Here is a 25,508-nt window from a genome sequence, read left to right as displayed (position 1 = left end):
CTACTTTACTGAATTCACTGAAAACTACTCCAATAGTTTTCTGGTAGCACGTTTAGGACTTTCTAAATATTAATATGTCATCTGCAAAAAGTGACAGTTTTACTTTTTTTCCAATTTAGAGTCCTTCTATCAGACTGTTGTAGCCTGGACTTTCAAAACTATATTCAATAAAAATGGTAAGAGTGGACAACCATGTCTTGTTCCTAATTTTAGACAGAATGCTTCCAGCTTTTCACCACTGAATTTGTTAGCTCTGGGTCTGTCACATATTGTCTTTATTATGTTGAGGTAGGTTCCCTCTATGCTCATTTTCTGGAAAGTTTTACCATAAATGGGTGTTGCATTTTGTCAAAAGCTTGTTCTACATTTACTGAAATGATCATATAGTTTCTATCCTTCAATTTGTTAATGTTTATCAACCTGATTGATTTGCAGATATTGAAAAATCCTTGTACCCCTGGGATAAATCTCACTTGATCATGGTATATGATCCTTTAAATGTATTGTTCAATTTGCTAGTCTTTTGTTAAGGACTTTTGAGTCTATGTTCATTAGTGGTACTGGTCTGTAATTTTTATTTTTTTGTGGTATTTTTGTCTGGTTTTAGTATCAGGGTGACGATGGCTACACTGAGTTTGGGAGTGTTTCTTCCTCTGCAGTTATTTGTAATAATTTCTGAAGAACAGGTGCTAACTCTTGTCTAAATGTTTGACAGAATTCCCCTATGAAGTCACTTGGTAATAGACTTATTTACTGGGAGTTTTTTTTCTGACATTCAATTTCAGTACCTGTAATCAGTCTGTTCATATTTTCTATATCATCCCGGTTCGGTCTTAGGAAATTGTACTTCTCTTAAGAATTTGTCCATTTCTCCTAGATTGTCCATCTTATTGGCTTATAGTTGCTAGTGTAGTCTCTAAAGTCCTTTGTATTTGTATATCTGTGGTGTTGGCTGTTAACTTCTTTCTCATTTCTAATTTTACTGATTTAGGCCCTCTCCATTTTTTCCTGCTGAGCCTGGAAAAAAGTTTATCAATTTTGTTCATATTTTCAAAGAACAAGCTTTTAGTTTCACTGATCTTTTCTACTGTTTTTAAGATAACCATTGATTAATCTATTGCCTAATCAAAGCCATGAGGATTTACATTTGATTTTCTTCTAAAAGTTTGACCTCTTACATTTAGGTCTTGGATCAGTTAATTTTTATATATGGTGTAAGGTAGGGCTCCAACTTCACTTTTGGAAAATAGCTTTTAAGATTTACTTTTCCATATGAAACAAACCAAATATATTGAGAATGCTATTTTTACAACTACCACCCCCCATACAAATTATATAGTTTTGACTGTTGTTTAGTTGCTAAGTCATGTTGAAATCTTGTGACCCTCATGGACTATAGGCTCCTTCTATCAATGGGATTTCCCAGGCAAGAATATTGGAGTGGGTTGCCATTTCCTTCTTTAGTAGTATTGACAGGGGTTGTGAAATTGTGAATGAATTAATCCCTAAAACCACTACCTTTTTATTAAGTTTATCTTCTGCTCGACCTCTTCTGTGAGCTTCCTCCCACTCAGACACTTTAATAGTCAGCAAGTGTATTTCTGCTGGCAGTTAGTAAAATCAAGAGAGATAATCTTTCCAAGTATCTAGTCTGCCATAATGCTGGGAACATAAATCTCTTAGAGGATCTTTTCCAACATAAAGTAACCCAACAGTCTGAGTAACTGTTAGAAAGTAACAGAACCATTATTAAGCTCCAGCAATTTCCCTTTACATTAGGAATTTTTCTAACCTTATAGAAGCCTAATGCTTCCATATGTAAAGCAGTGGTCCCCAGTCTTTCAGGCACCAGGGACCAGTTTCACGCAAGACAGTTTTTCCACTGGGATTGGGGACCGGGGGATGGTTTGGGATGATTCAAGCACATTACATAATAAATGTATTTATTATGTACTTTATTTCTATTATTACATCAGTTCCATCTCAGATCATCAGGCATTAGATCCTGGAGGCCAGAGATTCTTGATGCAAGGGATATTTTAAGAAGCTATGCTTAAGAGAAACCTTTGTTAGATATACTTTATTTGTAAGAATGAAAGCTGAATTTGAGAGATGTGGTGAAACTGTCCAAGCCCCTAGCTTACCTCTCTTGATTCTGCCATCACGTGCAAGGCAGCCATGAGGTGGCACACTGGTCACAAAGATGGGCAGTTCCCCACTCTTACTTCCTCGGCCTCCAGCTACTGTCATCCCAAGGGACTCATGTGGTTCTTTCTTTATAGTAATGTGTTTTTCTTGGCATGTTACACACTGGGCAAGATCCTAAATGTGAGAGGAAAAACTTATTGGATAATAAATAATATATATAGGCAAAGTAAAGACAGCTGAAGTAAAAATTTATGTGGCAATTATAAAGACATTAAAAAAAATCACTATAGCATTGAAATTTAATACACAGTTCTTCACAGGCACAGGAACCCTGTGGATCACAATGGCAAACTCTGGACTACTGTCTCTTCACATGACTGTACATGGAACTGAAACACTCAGGGCTGCTGACACAGGCAAGTCCAAGTAAAACAAGCTCATCATTTGTATATAGTTACCATGAGCTCCCAGGTCGGATCAATCTACAAAAGTAAATAATGCACTTGAATTTTAAGATCCTGAAGAGAAGCCAATTAATTTTACTTCCATTTTTCTCTTATATTCTTTGAGAGAAAAGTTGACAGTAGTATTAAAGTGTGGATTTTACTAACTGCCAAAAACAAAAAAGCTACATACTTATCTTCTGATTCTGACTAACAAAGGTTATCAGAGCACTCAGTCATGAAGCAGATGCAAATATACCTTCAAACCTTTTATGAAAAACTAAAAGGATATAAAATAATTGAATTTTTGAAGTTAATGACAGGGAAATAAATCCCCAATGAACTACATTCTCAAGGAAAAGCTATTTTTATTGACATCTGTTACTGTTACTTATTACTGAGATACTCTTGATAACCAATTTTCTTTTGAAAATAGAATTCAATAAAATCAAGGTACATATATATAATAGGAATATTAAAACAATATTGAAGGCTTACTGTGTGCAAATCATGGCTTTTATGCATTATTGTTTAAGTTTACTTGTTTTTGGCTGTGCTGGGTCTTCATTGCTACACAGGCTTTTCTTTAGTTGTGGCAAGTGGAGGCTACTCTTCATTATGGTGCAGGAGCTTCTCATTGTGGTGGTTTCTCTTGTTGCAGAGCACAGGCCCTAGAGCACAGCCTCAACAGTTGTGGTGCATGGGCTTAGTGGCACATGGGATCTTCTCAGATCAGGGATCAAACCCGTCTCTCCTGCATTAGCAGGCGGATTCTTTACCACTGAGCCACCAGGGAAGCGCTATATACATTATTTAATTTAATCTTCACTGTGGTCTTCAAAGTAAGTGTACTATTGCCCCCCCTCCACCCCACTTTTATGGATGAGGAAACAGCTCAGCTCTTGTAACTTGTCCCAAATCATACAGCTCTTTAAGTCCCTGCACAGGGATTTGAGCAGATGCAAATATTTGAACATGTGCACATAATATGATGCACTCCGTATACATATGTTTGTGTGCGCCCACACCACACCACTACTATCCCACAGGGAAAGCTAATGTAAGAAGGTTTCCAACATTTAGCAACTATGAGAAAATGCAGGTAAGAATTAACATTATTAACAATATCAACAATAGAAATATGAGTTTATGGTTACAGAACTGTAGCACTCCTTTAATGACATGATTTGAAAACACTGACATGTACCTGTTAATCCAGCCCCTGAAACTGCAGGCCCATTTCCCTTTCTCTGATCCTAGAACACATATAACTCTTGAAATTTTACTTAAGGGAGCTACTTGCAAGAACTGGCTAGCACTCCTAGAAAATGTTATGACCTAGTAGAAAACTTGGAAATGTCTTAAGCCTGTTTAAAGGTATGAAATCTATCTTAGTATCCTTCAAAAATGGACAAAACCCACTTTGTTAAGACAACTCCTGTAAATTCAGTAGTCTTGAGTATATTTACAAGCAATTTTGGCTTTCAGGTATTTAATCAATTAGTTGTTTTAGTTGTCTAGAGGGCTCAGAAATACAATTTCTCCTTGGGAATGCAACCAAACCAAACTTTAAAGATTATACTCAGTATACTTCAGTTAAAGTACTAAATCATACAAATGTTTATCTAAGCAGCTAGAGGCCTAGTAGCAGGCTCATGTATGCTGTGATTTTTACAATGATTATAATCATCTGAACAGGGTTTTTTGGGTGAATTTGTGTTTGTTTTCCTAGGAGACCCTTTTTCCAAATCAGGATTTTATATAACAAATGCAGTATTTTCGTAGTAAATAGCTAGCACTTTAAAGTATACTTCATATGGTTGTTCTAACCAATCAGATTTGCAGAGTACACAGTAATGCTAAACTTATTCCATTTAAAATGTTGTCATGTAAGTTCAGTTCAGTTGCTCAGTCGTGTCTGACTCTGCGACCCCACAGACCACAGCACTACAGGCCTCCCTGTCCATCACCAACTCCTGGAGTTTACTCAAACTCCTGTCCATTGAGTTGGTGATGCCATCCAACCATCTCATCCTCTGTCATCCCCTTCTCCTCTCGCCTTCAATTTTTCTCAGCATCAGGGTCTTTTCAAATGCATCAGTCAGTTGTCATATAACATTAAAGACAACAAGAGTTAGCAGGAGAGTTAATAAAAAAAAATATTTGCCCCAAATAAAATAAGCAGAGTTTTCTATATGAATGTTGGAACGACCAAGTACAGTTTTTTATGTGTCTTAAAATTATGTACATACACTCATATCTCAAATTACCATAAAATTCAATGATATAAAATTCAAAAATAGATTCAGTAATCTATTTTTGCCTTATGATTTTTTAGGAATATACATTATATGCATAAAGCAAGGACAAGCCATATGAAACAACTATTTGAAATTCCTACTAAAAACAGTAAGTCCTTTTTCATGGTCATCACCATGAAGGCGAAATTACAGGTTTCCTTCATATACTTCAATTTCAGTTCAGAAATGAGAACGAGCCTGTGGGTACAATTTCTTACAAGTATAAACTAAACCAGAAACCAGTGACAAGTCTGTACTTAAGCTAGGAAACCAGGATACACCTGACAGGCCAAAAATACTTCTGCTGTTAAGGGGTGCTTTTCTCAGGGTCCCTGCGACATTCCAAAGGTAAGTATTCTCTCAAATACTCTCCTTACACTAAGAAGTCATTTGAACACACAGGGAACTTCCTGTGGTTTTAAGCAGACCAACAGATGTTTTTGTTTAATAAAGAAATTAATTTTACTTAAAGAGATTGACTGTGGAAGCTCATTTAGCAAGAAGGAACTACAAACCCTCTTTAAATTTCTGCAACTTAAGTGAGACAGTATCAAAATTCTCAACACAAGTAAAAGACCTTGGAATATGTTACAAAACCAGTGAAATACTGAAGAAGCAGGGATAAAACATACAGGAATTTTAAAAAGATTTAGGGTAGTCTTCCTCTTCTAGAATAGTCTTCCTATTCTAGAAGTTAAAATTATATGCTATACATGTAGCTATCAAAATTTATGAGTTATGTGTTTAATATTCACATGTCTAATTCTGTTTTAGGCAAGCTACCTACAGTTGCTAAGTACAGGCTGTCAATCATTGTCTTCATTATGCCTTTGCAATTATGTAAACTTTATATTTAAATGAGCAAGTTAAGTCCCACTTTCAAACAGAACTAAACAAACCAAAGATATTTCTGGACAATTACTTCTCATTAATCACCTGGCAGGAGGCCTTCCCCACCAAGAAACTAATGACTGAGGGGCTGAGACAGGCACTCTCCAAGGTGGCAGGATGCACACAATGCACAAACACTTCTGTGCACCTTCTCCAGGAGTGCACAGCCCTCATTAGAGTCTCACCAGCTTGTAATGACTTATCCTTGGAGGGTGGATGAATTCAGAACCATGAGCAGGCGCCTCACCTTATGCGAGCTGGGTCTATTGTAAGGCAGCGTCTGTGTGTGGTGCTGGCTGCTGCTCTGAGTTCCTGCCTCTCGGACGGTGCTTCCAGGCTGCGGTTTCCCTGGTCTGGCAATTGTTAAACTCACCCTCTCCCCGCTGGCCTGGAGGAAATACAGACACAGCCACCAGTCATTACCAATGTTTCTCATTTCACAGAGCACAGGTACTTCCCATCACTGCGCCAGCGCCTTGCCTGGGGTGGCTGCGAGTGCCTGGTGGCAGGAGGAAGGGAGCTGGTCTTGTGAGCTTGTGGTTCAAGGTGTCTGCCGCTGAAATACACACACAGCTCTTGGACAGACCCCCCCAGAACCCCCTCCCCAACAACCCAGGCAGAGCAGTCCACCTCCCCAAGGAGGTGTTCTTCCTCCCCAGGACTTCTTGAAGGGTAACTCTCTTTTAAAATGAAAACAAAACATGCAAGTCTGTCAACAGGAGATGACTGAGTCAATCAGCTGGTGAAGATCAGGACATAGTTCTACACTTACTTTCATCGTTAGGATGTTCACAACATACTGCAGACACAAAGCTGCGAATTCAGAACTCTGTGGACATATACACTCAGGAGTTTGTAAGGATGTTCTCCAAACAATGTTGACATTGCCTGCAGTGTTTAGTGCAAATTCAATTTTAACATATTTTCAATATTTTATCTTCAGTATTTTATTTCCACTTTAGACACAGAATCTATGTTATTTTTACAATCCTCAATAAGATGATTGGAAGTGAAAGTTGCTCAGTTGTGGCTGACTCTTTGTGACCACACGAACTGTAGCCTGCCAGGCTCCTCTGCCCATGGAATTCTCCAGGGGATCTTGCCAACCCAGGGATCTAACCCATTCATTTTTCTCAAAAAGAAACTTAAATTGAGCAACTTGAGTTTTCTATGCCTTGGGGAAAAAAAATCACAACACAAATTATGATGTAACTATTTAAATTATAAAAATCCAAATAAATGTATTACTGATGAAAAACTTTAAGTGTGTTTTCTACCTGTGTAACTATATTTTCCACATTTTGGTTAGAAATTTAGAACACTGCCTGAGACACAGTCAATATATATTTCTCTCTTCCTGGCTATCTTACTGAACTAACTTCTCACTTCAAAAAGCATATCCAACTCACTCATTTCCTTTAACAAATTTCCAAACTGGGTTAACTACCCACCCCCCCACACACACAAGATAAACTGTTCTCAGCAGGGCAGCAGCTGATGCGACCCACAGGTATAGCCCCTGGTGCCCTGAGTGCTGCCTCTGATGTGAGGGAATGTCAAGGCATTCGATTTCTTTAAGCTTGACGTCTATGAAATAAGACCAATGCCTGAACCTCCTGTCAGTGCAGTATGGCTGTGAGCATGTTTCCTGAAGGCTACATTTAACCAAAAAGTGGGGAAAAAAAAAGGAGTAGGTTAAAGAGGAAGTGAAACCTTCTCTTAGTCTTAAAACCTCACTGTTATTTGATTCTATGTACATATACATATTTCATGACTATCAACCTACCTTAATTTCAGATATTCAATTAACAGATGCTTGGTTTCCACTGCAATATGTGTTGTGCCTGCTTAAAAAAACCCATTTTGCTTAAGCCCCCTGCCTCCCCACTCCCCCTTAGATGCCATGGCATCCTAGAACCTAAAGATCTTCTCTGGTTTTTAACTCATCTGTTTTGATGCTGTTACTGAAAACACATTTCTTTTCTCTAATAATGACTACCTACTTCCAGAAAATATTATATTTAAAAAAAAAAGGCACTATAGAGATACTCTGAATAGTAAGTTACCTTCCCCTATTTTTATGGACTGAGAAGTGCAGGGGAGTGGAGACACCAGGTGAGTCGCACCCTCGGTGACTACAGCCCCTGGGGTCTTGCTCCCACAAGTCCACATGTGAAGTGTGGACACCACCACCAGCCACCTGACACCAAAGGGCCTTTAGAAACAGCCCACCTAGGTGGTCACGGGGGTGCAGATCAGCTGGGAAGAGGCAGGACTAGCGTGGATTAGACAGTGTGGAAGAATTTAGGTGGCCCGGCTGGATGGTGAGGTGACGTCGCACCACCCCGGACGGATCGCTGTTACCTGCTGGTGAGAACGCGCACTGAGCTCTGAGGGGAGACTGGGCAAGCGCAGTGGGCGTGGGCAGGGCTCACCTGGATGATCTGGGCGGCCAGCTCAGGTGTCCCGTGCTTCAGGTCGTGGCCATTGATAGCTAGCACCCGGTCGTTGCTGCTCAGCCGGCCGTCCTGGGCCGCCAGCCCGCCTTCCAACAGGTCAAGGATGAAGACGCCCGGCTCGTCGGTTCTGCGCACGAGTTTGATGCCTAGCTGCTCAGCAGAGTCCCGCTTGTGCAGCACCACCGGGAAGACCTCCTCCCGGGGCGAGCCGCCCTCGGGGTGGCCATGCGCACGGCTTCCGAAGCGCCTCTCGCGAAGCACGGTGAGCTGCAGAGTGCTGCAGGGCTGCGACAGCACGGCCCGGGCATAGTTGTGTGACACACTGCTGATGTTGTAGTTGTTGACCTGGAAAGAAGGCATTAGGACAACTCTCATTTTGCCAAGTTGTGGAAATGTGCAACATTTCTAAAGGAGACCAACCTTGTGAAAAACATATACAGTCATTACTTACAAAGAACGCTTTATAAAGACATTCTAAAAGACAGACTTCCTAAAATTAACTTAAAATGAAGAGCAGTATGTAGAGATTGGTAGTTTAGATCACAGCCTTTAATGATAGCTGGATAACCTGTGGTGGATTTCAGAGCTTGTTTGAGTGTCTCATGTGTAAAATGTGTTTACCACTATCCATTCCACCGAGTCAGGATGAGCCTAACTAGTCAACAATGGTATGGCAAGGGGTGATGAAAGACTAGCTGTAGTGGAACAGAAATGGAAGGTCTACTGGATTATAAGTTTGCTTGATCAAATGAAATCCACTTAAGTTAGAGAAAATAAACTTAAGGAAACTGATGCATTCCAAATGTATCTCATTTCAGATGAGTGACTTTTACTTTAAAGCAGATAATCATAATTTCACTCTAATTCTTTGGCTCACAAGTGTAATGTATCTAACAAACATAAGCATAATTTTGTACTCACAGAACACTTATTAAACTTTGTAACTCTGAAATAAGTACAGTGACTGATCCTTAGACATGTAACATCACTAAGAAAATACACTCAGCTCCAGTTGTTTACCCAGTGGGAGGAGATTAGCTCTTGTATTTTTCACAGTGAGAGCTGTTCCCAACCCAACGCAACAGTGAGGGGGATAAGGCTCTGGCTGAGGTAGGTGTGATCACCTGAACTCCTTACATTTTTTTCATGTTAATCTACATGAAGCAAGGCCTCCCCACTTCCTGTTAATCTAGGGTTGATAGTTCTGAACACTATTACCTTGAAATTTTGTTTATTTTGGCCTGTTGATGTCTTTAAAACTTCAAATTCATAGGTATCGTACACAAACTTGCTGTTCTCCCAAATCTGAGACTTTTGTGCATTTGGTAGCTACCCAAGCCCTCAATAAGAACACTTTATAACACGGGATCAAGTACATAATTAAAGCAGTGTCTAAAAAGACTAGTCGGCCATGGATCTATGATTCAAAAACCATTCTTTCTGTCTATTCAGCTAAGAGCGACCTAGCTCTCAGCTCACGTTTGTCTTTCTTGCATTCAGATATCACATGACTCTGGCCAAAACCCAGTCGTAGGCATGCGAAAGCATATACCCTCTTAACTAGCCTTGAGCAGTAGGTGTGGAATATCCCACAAGGGAAAAAGGTTTTCCCTCATGAATGTGTGGTTGCTGGAAAATGCAGAGAAAGAAGAGACCAAATAAATAATTGTTTCTAGGCTTTGTAAAAGCAGTGCCAGAAGAGTAAACTCTACCATTTTGGTTAAATGTGGTTTGTACCAGTGTAATCAACACATGGGGCTTCCCTGGTGGCTCAGACAGTAAAGACTCTGCCTGCAGTATGAGAGACCCGGGTTCGATCCCTGGGTCGGGAAGATCCCCTGGAGAAGGTAATGGCAACCCACTCCAGTATTCTTTCTGGAGAACCCCATGGACAGAGGAGCCAGGCAGGCTATAGTCCATGGGGTCACAAAGAGTCAGACATAACTGAGTGACTCACACTTTCACTTCACTTTCAATCAACACATGGCTGTGGTTATTTTCCTTTAAAACTGAACATGCCTCAATCATTGATGATAACTCCAACTGAGAACACTCATTCTTCATAATGCTTTTAAAAGTTGTATTATCTTTAATTGTGACACTGATGTAATTTATACCTGCAGTATTTCTTTCCTTCCAACTGCTCAAAAGGCTGCATCACAAAAGGCCCTGAAGGTATATGGGTCTCCTAGTCAAAGAGCCTATTTAGCAGAAGAAGGTGTGTGTTTAATGTGGGAAAACCAAAGCCACACCTGTTACTGCAAATAGTTTGCTAAAATAAAAGCACAGGCTTGGAGCTCTTTGCTCTATAAATATACCATCTTCACAACTCTCGGGTATTTTAAAATTGGGCTCCCTGTATTATTTATGTAGCTCATACAAAGATGGAGATAACCAGATAGTAACAAATTCCAAGAAGCCTCCTTTCCCAGTATTTACTTCTGCTGCTGCTGCTGCTGCTAAGTCGCTTCAGTTGTGTCCGACTCTGCGACCCCATGGACTGCAGCCTACCAGGCTCCTCCGTCCATGGGATTTTCCAGGCAAGAGTACTGGAATGGGTTGCCATTTCACTTCTGAGTGACCATTAATAAATACTCCACGTGGGTGAGGGGTGTGGCTTTACTTACTGGTTCCAGCACAACCAGTCAAGAGGCCAAGCAGAAGTCAGGGCCCACAGTAGCAGAGATCCTTTTGAATTCATTAATCAAGTTATGTGTTCATACTTTTGTTACCAATTTGAATCATTAAACTGGATTTCAGATGACTATTACTAGAGTTATTAGTATTATGCCTCCATAAACAACAGTGCCTTGGAATTTCTACAGTGTAAATGTATATAGCTTTGAGTTAATTTTCAAAAAATATAGTCAATAATTTCAGATAACTGTAATGTTGAGTTATAAGGATTCAGTTATATTACTTAACACAATTCTCTAAAACAGAGGAGTAAAAAGTCTACTGCCCAACTATATTAGCTAACAAAGCCTAAAAAACTATTTAACCTCAGTTGTAATCAAACAAATGCAAATGAAAACAAAGTATTTATTTTTACCTTTAAAATTTAGAAAAAGAGTACCTAATGCTAGTATATCACTATTGGCAAAAAAGAAAACAGAAAAACCCATGTACACTTATTAACAGAATGGCTGGCAGTTGGAGAAAATGGGACAAAAAAAAGACAATATATGAGCTGCAGAAAAGGGCAGCTGGGCTCTTTTCTTTTCCTGAACCGCCCGCATGTCAGGATGTGGGGGCAGCCCGCGGACCCAGCCTCGGGGCTGGGAGTACAGGTGAGGTACCCACAGGTTTTGCCAGCCTTGTACAGCTAGAGACTAATGTCATAAGGTGAGAGCAATCACAGCTGTGCAGTCAAGAGTGAGCTTACTGGTAAACACTGCACAGTCAAGAAGCTGAGTTTACATAAGCAGGACTGTGACGCTTCCTGTACCCTGTTTCTTCTTAGTATTTCTAAACAAAACCCTGCTGGAAAGTTCCGTCTGTATCAGCTGTGCTAAGGGTTTGGGGCCCAAGTGTTACAGTGGGGATAACATACCTGAGGGGCAGCATACACCTAGGGGTGGGGAAATTCCTAGAGGTTCCAGGTTTACTTCAATAAAGGAGGTGGTTATGCCTGGCAGGATGTTAGAGCCACATCCACTCCATCAGGGTGGCTGCGGTCACACAGAAAAGACAAGTCCACTTACACAGTGCACTGTCCTGATGTGCCAAGTGATGAATGGAGCAATGAAGGTGGTCAGTGGCTCACATAAGGAGAGGGGAGAAGGGCTAAGCAGAACTGGAAGGACGAAGGTGGACAAGCCAGCACCAGGCTGGAACTTCATCCCACACAGAAGCCTCACCTCCCTCTCCCCTTAGCCTTAAGGCTAAGAAAACACCACCTGTCCCGAGCCAGCTCTTGGGAAAGGGGAGAAATTGCAAACAAATTCTGACACACTTTGCAAATAAAAACAGCAAAACTCACTTACATACAACGCAGGTCCCACAGTACCACAATGTTGTTCTAATCTCATGAGTAAGAACGAGAAAGCGCCAAGGTGACAGAGGAATTAAAACGAGTACCTGAAGAATCTGGTCCCCAGCAAGGAGGCGTCCGTCTTTGGCGATCACCCCATCTCGGTAGACTTCCTGGATGACAATGTTAATCAGTGGCGTTTCGTTGCCACCCACAATACTAATTCCTAGCCGAATAAAAGGATTAGACCGGTGGATTTCGATGGTGGTGATTTCACCTTCTGGTAAGCTAAGTGGTTGTGGTGTGGCTGCCAAGTTAAAAGTGAGAGAAAAATAGATGGAAAGAGAAACATTTTATATCTTGATTATCTTCAGGCAAAGAAGTCATATTACATTAACAGCTATGCAATACCACTGGATAAGAAAACAGAATGACAAACAATATCTGTGTGCTAAGATTATCTGAACATTTCTTCTCCTAAAGGTGATCAGTAAATTATTGCAACCAGCTACTACGTACCAGATCATGAGGGGTGACACAGAGATCTGAAAGTTGTATTAAGAGAGCATCACCTCATCCTAACTGATGAGACAGTCTGGAGGGTGGTATGTGTGAAAGTCACTCACTTGTGTCCAACTCTTTGCGACCCCATGGACTGTATAGTCCATGGAATTCTCAAGGCCAGAATACTAGAGTGGGTTGCCTTTCCCTTCTCCAGGGAATCTTCCCAACCCAGGAATTAAACCCAGGTCTTCCGTATTGCAGGTGGATTCTTTACCAGCTAAGCCACAAGGGAAGCCCAAGAATACTGGAGTGGGTAGCCTATCCCTTCTCCAGCAGATCTTCCTGACCCAAGAACTGAACTGGGGTATCCTGCATTGCAGGCAGATTCTTTACCAACTGAGCTATGAAGGAAGCCCCTGGAGGGTGGAACAAATGTCAACAGTGCACAGCAGTATAAAGAAAAGACAGTTCTCATATGTGGTCACCACAGGGTGAGAGGGAAGTCACACAGGCCCTGAGAAAGGGAGCATCTTAAAAAGGGGTTATGGCTGTGGCAGGCAAAATCTGAATTTGTATGAACTTCTTCAAGCAAAGTATATTTAACAGTAATTTAAGTATTTAAAAGTAAATACCCAGGGCCAACCACCAAGCTATGCCCAGGAGCCACGACTATAGGCTTTCCCAGCAGGCGGGAGTCGAGGGGGCCACCAGAGCATCGCAGCAGTCAGAGGAGTGGCCTCAGCGTCAGAGACACACCCAGTCCTTCTCTGGCCGCACATGCTGACCGAGCAGTCTCTCCAGACTCTCCCTGATACAACCTCCTCACGGCACTGACACAGGTTTTGGGTCAGTTAGTGGATGGAGAGGGTCTGGCACGAAGCCTGACACAAGAGGCACTTAACTGGGGTCATTATTTTCGTTGCTCTTGATGTTGTTGTTTTCTTAGTCAAGAAGTGACAAGCAAACGTTTGAACACAAACACAGTAAGAAGCAGTTTAACGACCAGTGAATCTTGGACTGAATATAAGAGGGAGTGGAAAGGTCCCCTTTCTCGGGCTAAGTTCCACATCCTGCTTCTAAGCTGCAAGCTGTTAGAACTATACCCCTAAAAGGGTGACTTCTGTGGTATGTGAACCATATCTCAGAGTTAATTGTTTAAAGAGGAAAACAACACATGTGGGAGGGCAGCGGGGAGAGGTGGGAAGGAAGGAAGGAACGCCTGATTTGAGACAAGGTGGAGAACAGAGGCGGGGGCGGCACGTACTGTCCCCAGCCGGGCTCTCCTCAAAGGCGGGATTGTCCAGGCCGGGCTCCTCAGTCCAGGAGGGAAGGGATGCCGATGTCAGGGTCCGCCCTGAGCAGTCCGTTTCGGGTGATAAAGCAGCTGGAAGGTCTATGACAGTGGTTCCATTTTCATTCTCGATCTCCATCTGAGTCTTACTAGTTTTTCGTTTCTCTAGGGCAGCTCTCCGATGAGAAGCTCCAGGGCATCTAGAAAGACAACAGCAGGTGGTTTCCAGCCGGTGTGAAAGGGAAAAAAAAAATGACTAATAGTTTGTACCCCAACTAAACAACAGCAAAGGCTTCTATGCAAAAAGCACCTAGAAGTACCCGCAAGCAGTACATAATTCTGATCTTAATTTACACAGAAACTAAGTTCTTACCACTCCATGCAGCAAATTTAAAACAAGGCATCTGCACAAACAAGGGTTTGGTATATCTCAAAGAATACTTCAGTAAGAAGCTGTGTTTAGGAATATATTAGTACCAGAAATACATACACAGTATACAGCACTACAGTAGTCTCTGCCCTATGAGGGCTGTCCTGAGGCTCCAGTTAATCCCCCTTTTCACAGGGTAGATAGCTGAACCGCAGTAGTAGGAATGAGCACCTTTCTCCACATGCCACCGGCACCCTGCCTCAGACCCTGAGCACTGCTGGCCTCTGCTCTTGCAGCCAACACTGCACCTCACCCGCTAGGAGCAGAGATCCACATGAAGCTTCACCAGCTGCGGGAAGCTCAGCCAAGGCTCAGACTACCTACTTTATGACAGACACGGAAGCAGGTGAAAACATACCTCCTGGTTTGTAAAAGCAAAGCTGCAACAGGGGAATTACAGGTATGCTATGAAACCTAAAGAAGGTATTTCTAAGTTCTGGGGCAACTTCCATAAGTACCAAGAAATAAGAACTGTTACTTGGCTTGTTTTGACTTATTTAGGCAAACAAAGGGGGCAAGATACATGCTTGTTTAAACATTTAAAGAAAGTCTTATACACACACTGGAAATGCTGCAAGGTGCCAGCTCTTGTCCACATGATGCCTCAACAAGACACAGGATGAATAATGAATGCCGTCTGAGGAGTGAGCAGGAGGAGTCAGGCATCTGTGAAGGAGAGAGCCAGGCACACACCCCTAGACCCTGACACGACTCCACAGACCCCATCGACTCTCCTACTGGGGGAAGAAGTTTAGAAAAGGTGGGGCAGGGTAGACGACAGTCTTGTGTTCAGGACTGCAGTCCTTCATTCAATGACAGCATTCTTAAAAAATCTAAAATTTCAAACAAATTAAGTATAGAATTAAATTCAATTAAAGTACAGAATTCAATTAAAAGTAGAAGCTATTCTCTAAGGATATGAGTAATACACAGAGAAGGCAATGGCACCCCACTCCAGTACTCCTGCCTGGAAAATCCCATGGACGGAGGAGCCTGGTAGGCTGCAGTCCATGGGGTCGCTAGGAGTCGGACACAACTGAGCGACTTCACTTTCACTTTTCACTTTCATGCATTGGAGAAGGAAATGGCAACCCACTCCAGTGTTCTTGCCTAGAGAATCCCAGGGACGGGGGAGCCTGGTGGGCTGCCGTCTATGGGGTCGCACAGAGTCGGACACGACTGAAGTGACTTAGCAGCAGCAGCAGCATGAGTAATACAATTTCCCACATGAACCGAAGATTTATTTTAGGTCCTGGATTTCAAGGTTTGGAGAAGGTCATTATGCAGTCTCTCTGTTCGGCACTCTCTCCTGACTCGCATTCCCTTCACCTTGCTTCTAAGGGGCACAGTGGATGTTCTGCACTGCACTGCGGGGCAGCGCTCCACTGAGTGTTTCTGTAAGGGCCTGGTGAATATTTTTGAAAATTATATCACTGAAAAGATTACTTCTGTCGAGAAGTAATTAGAATTTAATTAGAAATTCATTTTTTAAATATTTTACTCAAAAAATTGACACAAAAAAACAGAATCATAAAAATACTTATAACTAAGATAGGTAAAGATTTAGTTCTCAAAATATATATCATACACAAATATTACACAGACTAGAAAAAAGGACTAGGAACAGGAATTGAAGAGGAAATACAAACAATATGAACACCTGGGAATTAGCCTAACGAATGACTAAAAAAATCCTACAAAGTAAATAATCATAAAGGCTAAGAAATAGTTATTAAATATGTTATTAATATTAAATATTAAAAAGCAAAACAAAGTTGCTAGAGAGGTAAAGAAACGGGTCTATATAAGTTCCCAGTAGGAGAGCAAATTGGTAACAGGAATTAAAGACATTAAACATGATGCCATACAAACATACAAAAGAATAAGCCTGCCTAGCATCAGAAGAAAGTTAGAGAGGGAACCTTTGGGAACACCCATGTTTAAATACGATGAACCAGCTGAGTAGATGGAGATAGAACAACCACATAAGAGCAGCAACAAAGAAAAAGCAGCCAAGTGTGTCAATGCCATGAAGGGGCAAATAAGATAAGGGCCACAGCACTGGTTTGATCTGGAAATGAGAAGGTCATGGTGACCTTAGAGAGAACACTTTCAGTGACGAGGGTAGATGCACAGACCAAACACATGCAGCTCTGTTAACAAAATACATGCATTCCACAAAATCTGCACAGAGCTTAGGGAAAAGAGGGCTGGGGCAGACCATGCAAAACCAGGGTGTCTGGGGATGGGGATGGTGCTAGTGGGTACAGGGCTTCTTTCTGGGGTGTTGACACGTTCTAAAAGTTAGACTGTGATGATGGTTACATAGTTCTGTGAATATACTAAAAACCACTGAATTGTACACTTCAAAAATAGCTGAAGTTTATGGTAGATGAAATATATATCAATAAAACTAATTTTTAAACAAAAATTAGGGAGCGAATAGACCACAGCAAAGCTGACACAGGTGGCCAGAGTCAGTGTCCCTCCCATCTGTAAACATTTGGACCTGAAAGAGAAAGAAGACACCAGCATGTGTTGAGTGTCTAAGCTGTGCCTGCTGCTGTGTAGATGTTATGGACAGTATTTCACTGAATCCTCACAAGCGCTCTATTATCCCCATTTTACAAATGGGAAACCTGAACTAAGCCAAAACCACAGAGCTATCAAATTATAGAGTCAAAACCCAAACTCAGATCTGACTTCAAACATGCCTGCTCTTTATAGTGGATCATACCCAGTTCATTCTTACGGAGTCCCATCTCTGTGCCTTAAGAAAACATAAATTGCATTCCTTTCACAAACTTCTACCTAGAAACACAGTCATAGAACGTTAGACTAAGAAAGGCCTTGGTAACACAAAACTCACAAGCAACAACAAAACCTCTGCTTTTCAAATGGTGCATTTAACAATAACAACACAAACCGCAACTGGCACCAGGAGGCAGGTAACTGAGTACACTAGGAGGCTAGTGTGGACGCTATTGTACATGATTAAAAACAGCAGAAAACAAGTGCACACTGATCCAAGTTACATGCCCTGAACAAGATGGGGGTAGGTGTGCACTCAGTGCAGGTGGAAGGGGAACCCTGAGACAGTGGGGGGCCCTCACCAAGGGCACTGGACACAATGTGACTGGCCACAGGCCGAGCACTTGTCCCTCCCCAGGGAAGGCCCTCTACATGCAGGTGTGTCTTTAAAATTTTCCTAAATAAATCCCAAAGGCTCTTGCAGCAGCCAGAGCAAACTGAGGGACTTCTTTCCTACTGAAGGTTGTAATTTCACTCCCCTATTCTGGCTCTCCTTATGGAGGAAAATCACATATGAACTAGCTTGATTTATGGCATAGTGGCACCATTCCCTGATATACGATGACTCACTTTAGGAGATGCAGAGTGTAGCAGAACACACTGTATTAGTAGTAGCAGTGTTAGTGGTGGTGGGGTTGGCGGGGGGGAGTGGGGGGGGGAGTGGCAGCGGCAGGAACAGGCAGGAACAGTAGACGTAAGATAAAATAACACATGATTAAGTGCCAGCACAATGCCAGGCACTTAACGAAGCTCAATGAATATGAGCATCTTAGAACCAATAAAAATGATAAAAATAGTTACGGATTATAGCATGCAAAAATCAATTTAAATGGCATTAGTAAAACTGTTAGATTGGGGTATCCGAAAAGCCTCTCCTCCATAAAGCCATGCGAACACTGGGAAAAATTGTTCAGTACGAACTATTACTGAACTCTGGAAATAAGCCAGGGTTCAGTAGCAATCTGGAATGCATTTATTTAAGAAAAATGACAGTTTCAGCAGAAGGTACATGTGAGCTAAATTTTTGTGTACCAGTGAAATCAAGTCCATACTAATCTGAACTGGACTGTTGAAGTTAATATGTTAATTGTAATCCCTTAGGCAACCACTAAGAAAACAATTCAAAAAACAGGTATGAACAGAAACGACAAAGGAATTAAAATGGCATTCTTGGAAATATCTATTTAACAAGAACAGGGGAAGAAGTAGATGAACCTTTAGAGAAACTGAAAAGAAATGATATATATAAACAAATAACAAAATAAAAAATATATAAATTCTATCTTGTTGGTAATTACCAACAAGATAGAATCAAATATAAATAAATTAAACACTCCAATCAAAAACCAGTAATTGGCAGGATGGATTAAAAAGACAAACAGGATCCAACTATATACTGTCTACAAGAGACACATTTCAAAGATACAAATAGGTTTAAATCAGAAGGAGAGAAAAAAATATACAAGCAAACAACATAAAGAGTTGAATGGGTATACTAATTTCAGACAACGGAGACTTTAAGACAAAAATACTTTCTAGTGACAAAGAACATTCTACAATAATGAAAAGGGTTTGATTTTTCACAAAACTATAACAATTATAAACAAACACAATAGCAGACCCTCAAAGTATTTACATGAAGTTCAAAATGACAGAATTAGAGGAAAAAAATAATAGTCTTTAAAAAAAGGAAAAAAAAGTCTAAGACGTCTCTATTCCACTTTCAATAATGAATAGAATAATTAGACATAAGGAAAAGAATAGAGACTTTTAACAATATTATATATCAACTAGACCTATGATAAATCTATAGAACACTCCACCCATCAACAGTAGAACACACCTTGTGTACAAATGGAATATTTTCCAAGACAGACTGTGTGCCAGGCCACTAAAAACAAAAAGCCTCAATAAAATTTAAAGTATTAAATCATACACATGCTCTCCAATGACAATTAATTCAAATTGGATCAAAGACCCAAATGTAAGAGCTAAAAGCGTAAAAGTCTTAGAAGAAAACATAGGCGCAAAACTTCATTACCTGGGATTAGGCAGTGGTTTTTTAGCTATGACACCAGAACTACAAGCAAAGAAAGAAAAGATAAAATGGACTTCATAAAAATTAAACTTGTTTGTCCTTCAAAGGGCACAGGAAAATGAAAAGGCAACTGACAGAAAAAGAGAAAATACTTGCAAACCACATATTTAATAAGGGTCAGGAATACACAGAGACTGTTTAAAACTTACAAAAAGACAATCACTTTTAAAATGGACTAGTGACGTTAAGCATTTATTCATGAGCTTATGGGCCATTTACATATCTTCTCTGGAGAAATATCTACCTAAATCCTTTGACCATTTAAAATTGTATTGAGTTTTTGTTCAGTTGTAAGAACTCTTTATATATTCTGGATACTAGACCCTTACTGGATACGATTTACAAATATATATCTGTTTTTTACATCATGTAGGACAAAAAAATGCTGGTGAGCATGTGCTAGACACATACTTCTCTCCAAGTTACAAACTGAATTTAAAAGAGCAATCTTCTCTCAGCGTACCATAACCCTTAAAAGGTTCAAAACCATGTTAACTAGAGAAACTCTCAGCACAGAAAGACTTCTTTGTAAGTTTTTCTCTGCATTGTACATTCTTTTAGAATACTGTTAAACTCAAGTTCTAAGAGGAAAAGAAAAAATGGTTCTGAATTTTGCCATAAACTAGGGCACAAATGATCAATTTTTAAAAAATTATCACTTACAATTACCATAAGCTTTAAATGTTAAATTGCTGAGGATAAGGCAGGATGGGGTTGAGAGGGGAAGAGGAATCCTCACAGTTGATGTTGCTTGGCAGAACTTCATAAGGCAATTACTAAAATGTTACATGCGTCATACAGTATATGGAATATTTCTTGAGGGCTTTAGTTCTCCCTTCAAAGATGAGCACTTTCCCATATCTTTTAAAATTCTTCATTGTTTTCCTAATATATAATCAGTTAATAACTAGTAATTTTATTTAAAAATACAGTCATCTTTCACAAATGTTTTACTCTTAGCCCTAGGACAAAATGTCAGCTGTTCTCAAACTGAAGCAGATTTCTTAAGAGTAGAATTTTGTTCAAATAGGGAAGGTAATTTTGCACTCAAAACTACCAGATTTAACAAACTATTTCTACTAATAAAATTATCATAATTCTGTCTCTCATGACATCACCCTTATTGCTAGTTTGTGCTGGTTTTATATGACTGCACATTTTTTGTTCTCTCCCCACAAAGGGAAGTTTATGCCTCAAATCTGGGGGGTCTTATGACTGACGGCATAAGGGATGCTATGTGACTTGAAGGCTAGACCATACAAGGCCATGCAGCTTCTCCAAATTTATTGGAACCCATGTGAGAACTTAACATAGCTGGAGGCCATTGTGCTGGAGAGGCACCTGGAGGCTCTCCTGTGGACGAGTTCTGCCTGAGCCCATGCCTCCTGTGACCTCCATCAATGTGCCAGACATGTGAATGAAGCTTCTGTCCTGGATGTAAACACTCCAGTGCCAACGGCTGCAGTCCTGGGCTTTCAGTTCTCAGCTGTGGCCCAGAATGGACAGAGCAGAGACAAGCCAGCCCTGCTATGCCCTGAGTCCCTGGGACTCACCGAATCCATGAGTGGAATATGTTTCCATGTGCTCACTGTTTTTATCTGGTTATATTTGCAGTGGTTGGTTTCTTACCAATACTGACATTTAACATTTGTGAGGTCAGTCAGGCAATAGGTAAGTGAAATCAGGGTCTTCCCTGGTGGCTCAACAGTAAACAATCTGCCTGCCAATGCAAGAGATACTGGTTTGATCCCTGGGTCGGGAAGATCTCTGAAGAAGGAAATGACAACCCACTCCAGCGTTCTTGCTTGGGAAATCCCATAGACAGAGGAGCTTGGTGGACATGGGGTTGCAAGAGTCAAATATGACTTAGCAACCAAACAATAGATAACCAGAACACAGATTAACAACTTAACTGAACAAACGTTAGTTCTAATTTTGATAATCAGCAGTCAATCTTAGCTCTTTACATCAAACAAGTCACCTCACCTTTTTAAATCATTCACCTTTTTCAGTGTTATCTTTCAAAACACAAGCCTAACACACTTTGGAAATGATTAAATGAGTAGCTCAAATATTAATAAGCACACTTGGAAAATGGAACTTTCAACTGGACATAACTGCTTAGCTTTTATCAACCTATAAGTGAAGGGACAGTTTGCAGTTCCCAAGTTTTTACATCATCAACATAAAAGTTTGACAGAAAAAATTCATGATACTTCAACTACATATTAAATTCTTGTATGCATTTTAAGTAAACATTCCTACAATAATTGTGTAATTTTTATCTTACTGCTATCAAAATAATTAACTGAGACTCTGTTCAGTTCCTCTAATATCCCAAAACTGATGTTCATAAGAGCCAGAAAAGAAACATTTCCTAAAAAGAATACTTCTACTGAGAGAAAACGGAAAAGCCTAAAATCTTCAACCTCAGCCACAACTAGGCCTGAACCAGACAGTAGACTCAAAAGTCTGGGTCAGTTTCCAGGAAGCCTCTGTTATTGTGTTCAGATTCTATGCCTGCTGGTGATCAAAGATAAACACCACATGCATTTTCAAAAGTGTACACATTTATCCCACTCTTAGTTCAGTGGAGCTTAAGTTTAAGCAATTCCTTTGTAAATCTTCTCATTCTTTCTCATAAATGTAAGTTATTTCTAATGAGTACACTCATTGTATAACACTGATATTTAGGATCAGAATGAACACATATTCACATATATATCAAACGTTTACTACCACACAGCAGAGAATGGGATTCACCCTGCGTAAGGCCAGCATGGTATGGCAGAACAGTAAGCAGGAACACTGAAGTTTAAGTCTAACCATGCTTTTACCTATCTCCAACTCTCTGTGACTCAGTTTCCTGATTTATAAAGTGAGGGGATGAACTTAGATTCAACTCTATGATTTCAAGTGTAGTATAGTGACAAGCTGTTCTATACCAGACATATACTATATTATTTCTAAATCCAGTATCTTACATTAAGCCTTGTTATTCACAGTTACTGCAGATTTACACTGCACAAGTGGTTTAACTATGAAATGTAGACATCAATACATTTATTTTGGTCATTTTATATGATTCTATCTAAGAAAAGGTAAGTTTTAACCCTTCCCAAAGTGTATAAACAATTTTAAAGAACAAGTCTTTTATTAAAGTCAAATGATTAAAACTCACTAAACAATCAGCTGAACAGATTACTTCACCCTTTAAAAAGCCTTTGTTAGTAGAACAAAAACCCCTACTAAAATGTTTCCAACCTCTAGTTCTTGTTCAGTCTAGTTCCTGAACACAGAATTTTATAAGATTTTAAAGAATGGAATCATGGGTACAGGCAGACCTCATTTTATCGCACGTCCTTTACTGTGCTTCAAAGATACTCCGTGTTTTACAAATTGTGGCAGTCCTGTGTGTCATCAGATGATGGCTTTCTTTGCTAGCAGTAAAGGATTTTCAATCAAGGTGGGTACATTTTTACCTAATGCTGTTGAACCCTTCCTAGAGCACAGCACAGTGTAAACATAACTTCTTTCATAAGCACTCGGAAACCAAAGAGTTCCTGTGACCCGCGGTGTTATGCTCCCTGATGTTCGCTTTATAGTGGTGGTCCGGAACCCAACCCGCAACATCTCTGAGGTGTGCCTATGCCCATTTCCATGTTGTAGCAATGTTGTCATTTTTAACAGCTGCATAGTATCCCGATGCACTGATGTACCACTGTTAAGTAATTAGCTTGACCCCAATTTATTGAACTCTGCACAAGGTTGCAATGAACATCTTTATATACAATGTTCCCTCCTTTTGGATTATGTCCTTAGGATGAAATGCTAGGTAAGATGATACTGACAGTTCCAGTTTTGAAATAAACTGTGAAACTGCCTTGCATATCCTGCTACCCATGTGAATGTAACAACTTCATATTATACCACCAAAAACACTGATAGGGGGACTTCCCTGGTGGGGGCCTGGGTTTGATCCCTGGTCAGGGAACTAGATCCCGCATGCTGCAACTAAGAGTTGCAATGGACACAACATGGCCACAACTAAGGTCCCAAACAGCCGAATAAATAAGTAAATATTATTTAAAAAAAAATACTGATAGGTATAAAATGGTACTTTCTGTCTGTAGGTTTTATATTCATGTTTCTGATTTCTGTCTGCTTGTGCAGCCTTTCCACAAAGCCTAGAGCCGCGCTCTCCCTTTCTCTCGCTCACCTGTTCTTAAGATGGCCTTCCAGGTCACAGCGCTGCATCACATCATGGCACACTGAAGAAAACGGACATGAAATCAACAATTTGTCCAGGAGTTTATGAACCAGAATGCTAGACTTCTTACACGACTTAAAGTGGAGTTTCTTCCGGTCCAGCGGACAGAAATCCTTCTCCTGTAGGAAGTTTCTGAGGCACTTGCAGCAGAAGGTATGTCCACAGGGAGTGTCCAGCGGCTGCAGCAGAGGCTGAAGGCAGATATGGCAGACCAGGTCGTCATCCACTTCATCCTGGTAATTGTACAGGTGGTTTTCCCGCGTCCAGTGCTGCTGGCCACATTCGAAACACAAAGGGTTGAAGGAGGAGGATGAGGTCTGTTCCACAGACCCCATCTCGTCACTTGTGGTTCCCATTGTGAATCAACTGCAGCAATTTCTGTGTCTTCATATGCTGGACTTCCACCAAAGGTTTGGTTTCCTTTACAAGTCAGTGATGCTGTCCTTTAAAACCCAGGCTTGGTTTTCTAAACTAGACAAAGCAAAATAACCAAAAAAGTAATTAATATCAATCAACATAGGTTAAAAGAATCAACATAATATTAGCAGTTAACATTTTAATAAAAATTTTACTAAAAAATTTTTAGTAAAAAATTAAAATTTAGGTCATGTAATAAATTAGCCATTAAAACATTAAAAAAAAAAGAAATTAACTAGTTTGCTTGTTGGCTAAGAAGAATGACTTAACCATGCCAAGTCATTGGTAAGAAAAGAATTCAGGATTAAAAGCAGAGAAGTCATATTTATATATGATGTAATACAGGAATCACATGTTCTACTGACTGAAATCACTCAAGACTTCACTGTTTAATGGTAGTTTTAATGCCAATTAATCTGTACAGTATGCTAACAGTGCAAATTGAGGTATATTATATGTAACATCTTTGCATTTGCTATCCCAGTCATGGCTCCCTGCTTCTGATGGATTTTTACACATTTACAGTGCCATCCCAAAGATGGTGTCTTTGGAAGGATAAGTCAGTATCTGTGAAAAAATGACCTTTGCTCTACACTGTTTAGGAAAAAATGGATTTCAAAGAACGTATGTATGATTATAATATTCTCCCTCTAATACAGATTTTGTCTGTATTGGTAGACATGGCATATATGAATGACATCTTGGCAAACTCCAATATATGCCATTAGGAGAAAAAAACCTGCTATAATTCAATTACAGAGATAAGCTATGTTATAAATGTCAATCTCAGCTCATATTATTCCACACACCCACTGGTTCTGGCTTACTCAGCACAGGGGTGTGTGTGTATGTGTGTGTACATGTATGTGTCTCCTCTGAGACTGCAGCCCACTCCAGTGCAGGGCCAGCAGGGAAGGTTCCATACCTCTTGCTACTGCAGGACCAGGGGTTAAAAGTTCACCTCCAAAGGCAGCAGCTATATTAACTCTGAATATTTACAGACCCTGGTAGGTGCCAAACACTGAACAGGGAGAGAGGGGATGTAGGGAGAGGATGGTTAAGAAAGCTCAGTGTGAAAACTAAAGGCACTAAAACTTCTAAGAAAGTTGTGGACAGGACACTATGCGAACACAGAGAAAGTGGAGAAGAACTGGTATCTAACTCAGTTTGGTTTTGTGGCTGCTGGGCGGTGGCAGGAATCAGTGGCCAGAGGAGAAAATGGACAAGGGCAGCTCGACTAAGTCACACGTGAACTGGCACAGCAATTTGGGCACGTGAGCAGGTGAAATGGCAAAGACAAGAAAGGAATTCAAGGTAGGGCGGTCCTGAAACCTGGGGTCCGGTACCAGATGAGAAAGAGCAGACAGCATGTTAATGCTGCTGGCATTTGTCTCTGTGATAATTCTCCCCTGATCATCCATATATATGTGTGTGTGTGTGTGTGTGTGTGTGTGTGTATATATATATATATAT

At 40.4% G+C, this 25,508-nt stretch overlaps 2 protein-coding genes across 8 annotated transcripts in view; one reads left to right on the top strand and one right to left on the bottom strand.

Annotated features, from left to right (window-relative positions):
• The window catches only part of LNX2 (ligand of numb-protein X 2), a 90,011-nt gene that overhangs the window by 18,527 nt on the left and 45,976 nt on the right, over window positions 1–25,508 (bottom strand). For 4 of the 6 annotated variants that reach the window (XM_055542480.1, XM_055542481.1, XM_055542479.1 and 1 more), the window contains 7 exons: window positions 23,568–24,089; window positions 15,001–15,105; window positions 13,983–14,209; window positions 12,322–12,521; window positions 8,218–8,586; window positions 6,030–6,170; window positions 2,145–2,322 (listed from right to left, as the gene is read on the bottom strand). In XM_055542480.1, the coding sequence (XP_055398455.1) occupies window positions 2,145–2,322; window positions 6,030–6,170; window positions 8,218–8,586; window positions 12,322–12,521; window positions 13,983–14,209; window positions 15,001–15,105; window positions 23,568–23,974 (1,627 nt within the window). In that variant the 5' untranslated portion in view covers window positions 23,975–24,089. The remainder of the gene's footprint in view (window positions 1–2,144; window positions 2,323–6,029; window positions 6,171–8,217; window positions 8,587–12,321; window positions 12,522–13,982; window positions 14,210–15,000; window positions 15,106–23,567; window positions 24,090–25,508) is intronic. The other 2 variants (XM_055542482.1, XM_055542484.1) reach the window with 2 other exon arrangements.
• The window catches only part of LOC129624485 (uncharacterized), a 93,396-nt gene that overhangs the window by 62,655 nt on the left and 5,233 nt on the right, over window positions 1–25,508 (top strand). The gene's annotated exons all lie outside the window — the stretch shown is intronic.

This window comes from Bubalus kerabau, chromosome 12, assembly GCF_029407905.1.
Source record: "Bubalus kerabau isolate K-KA32 ecotype Philippines breed swamp buffalo chromosome 12, PCC_UOA_SB_1v2, whole genome shotgun sequence".
NCBI classification, from domain to species: Eukaryota; Metazoa; Chordata; class Mammalia; order Artiodactyla; family Bovidae; genus Bubalus; species Bubalus kerabau.
The sequence above is the reverse complement of the archived record's forward strand: the minus strand, read 5'-3'. Positions and strand labels throughout refer to the sequence as shown.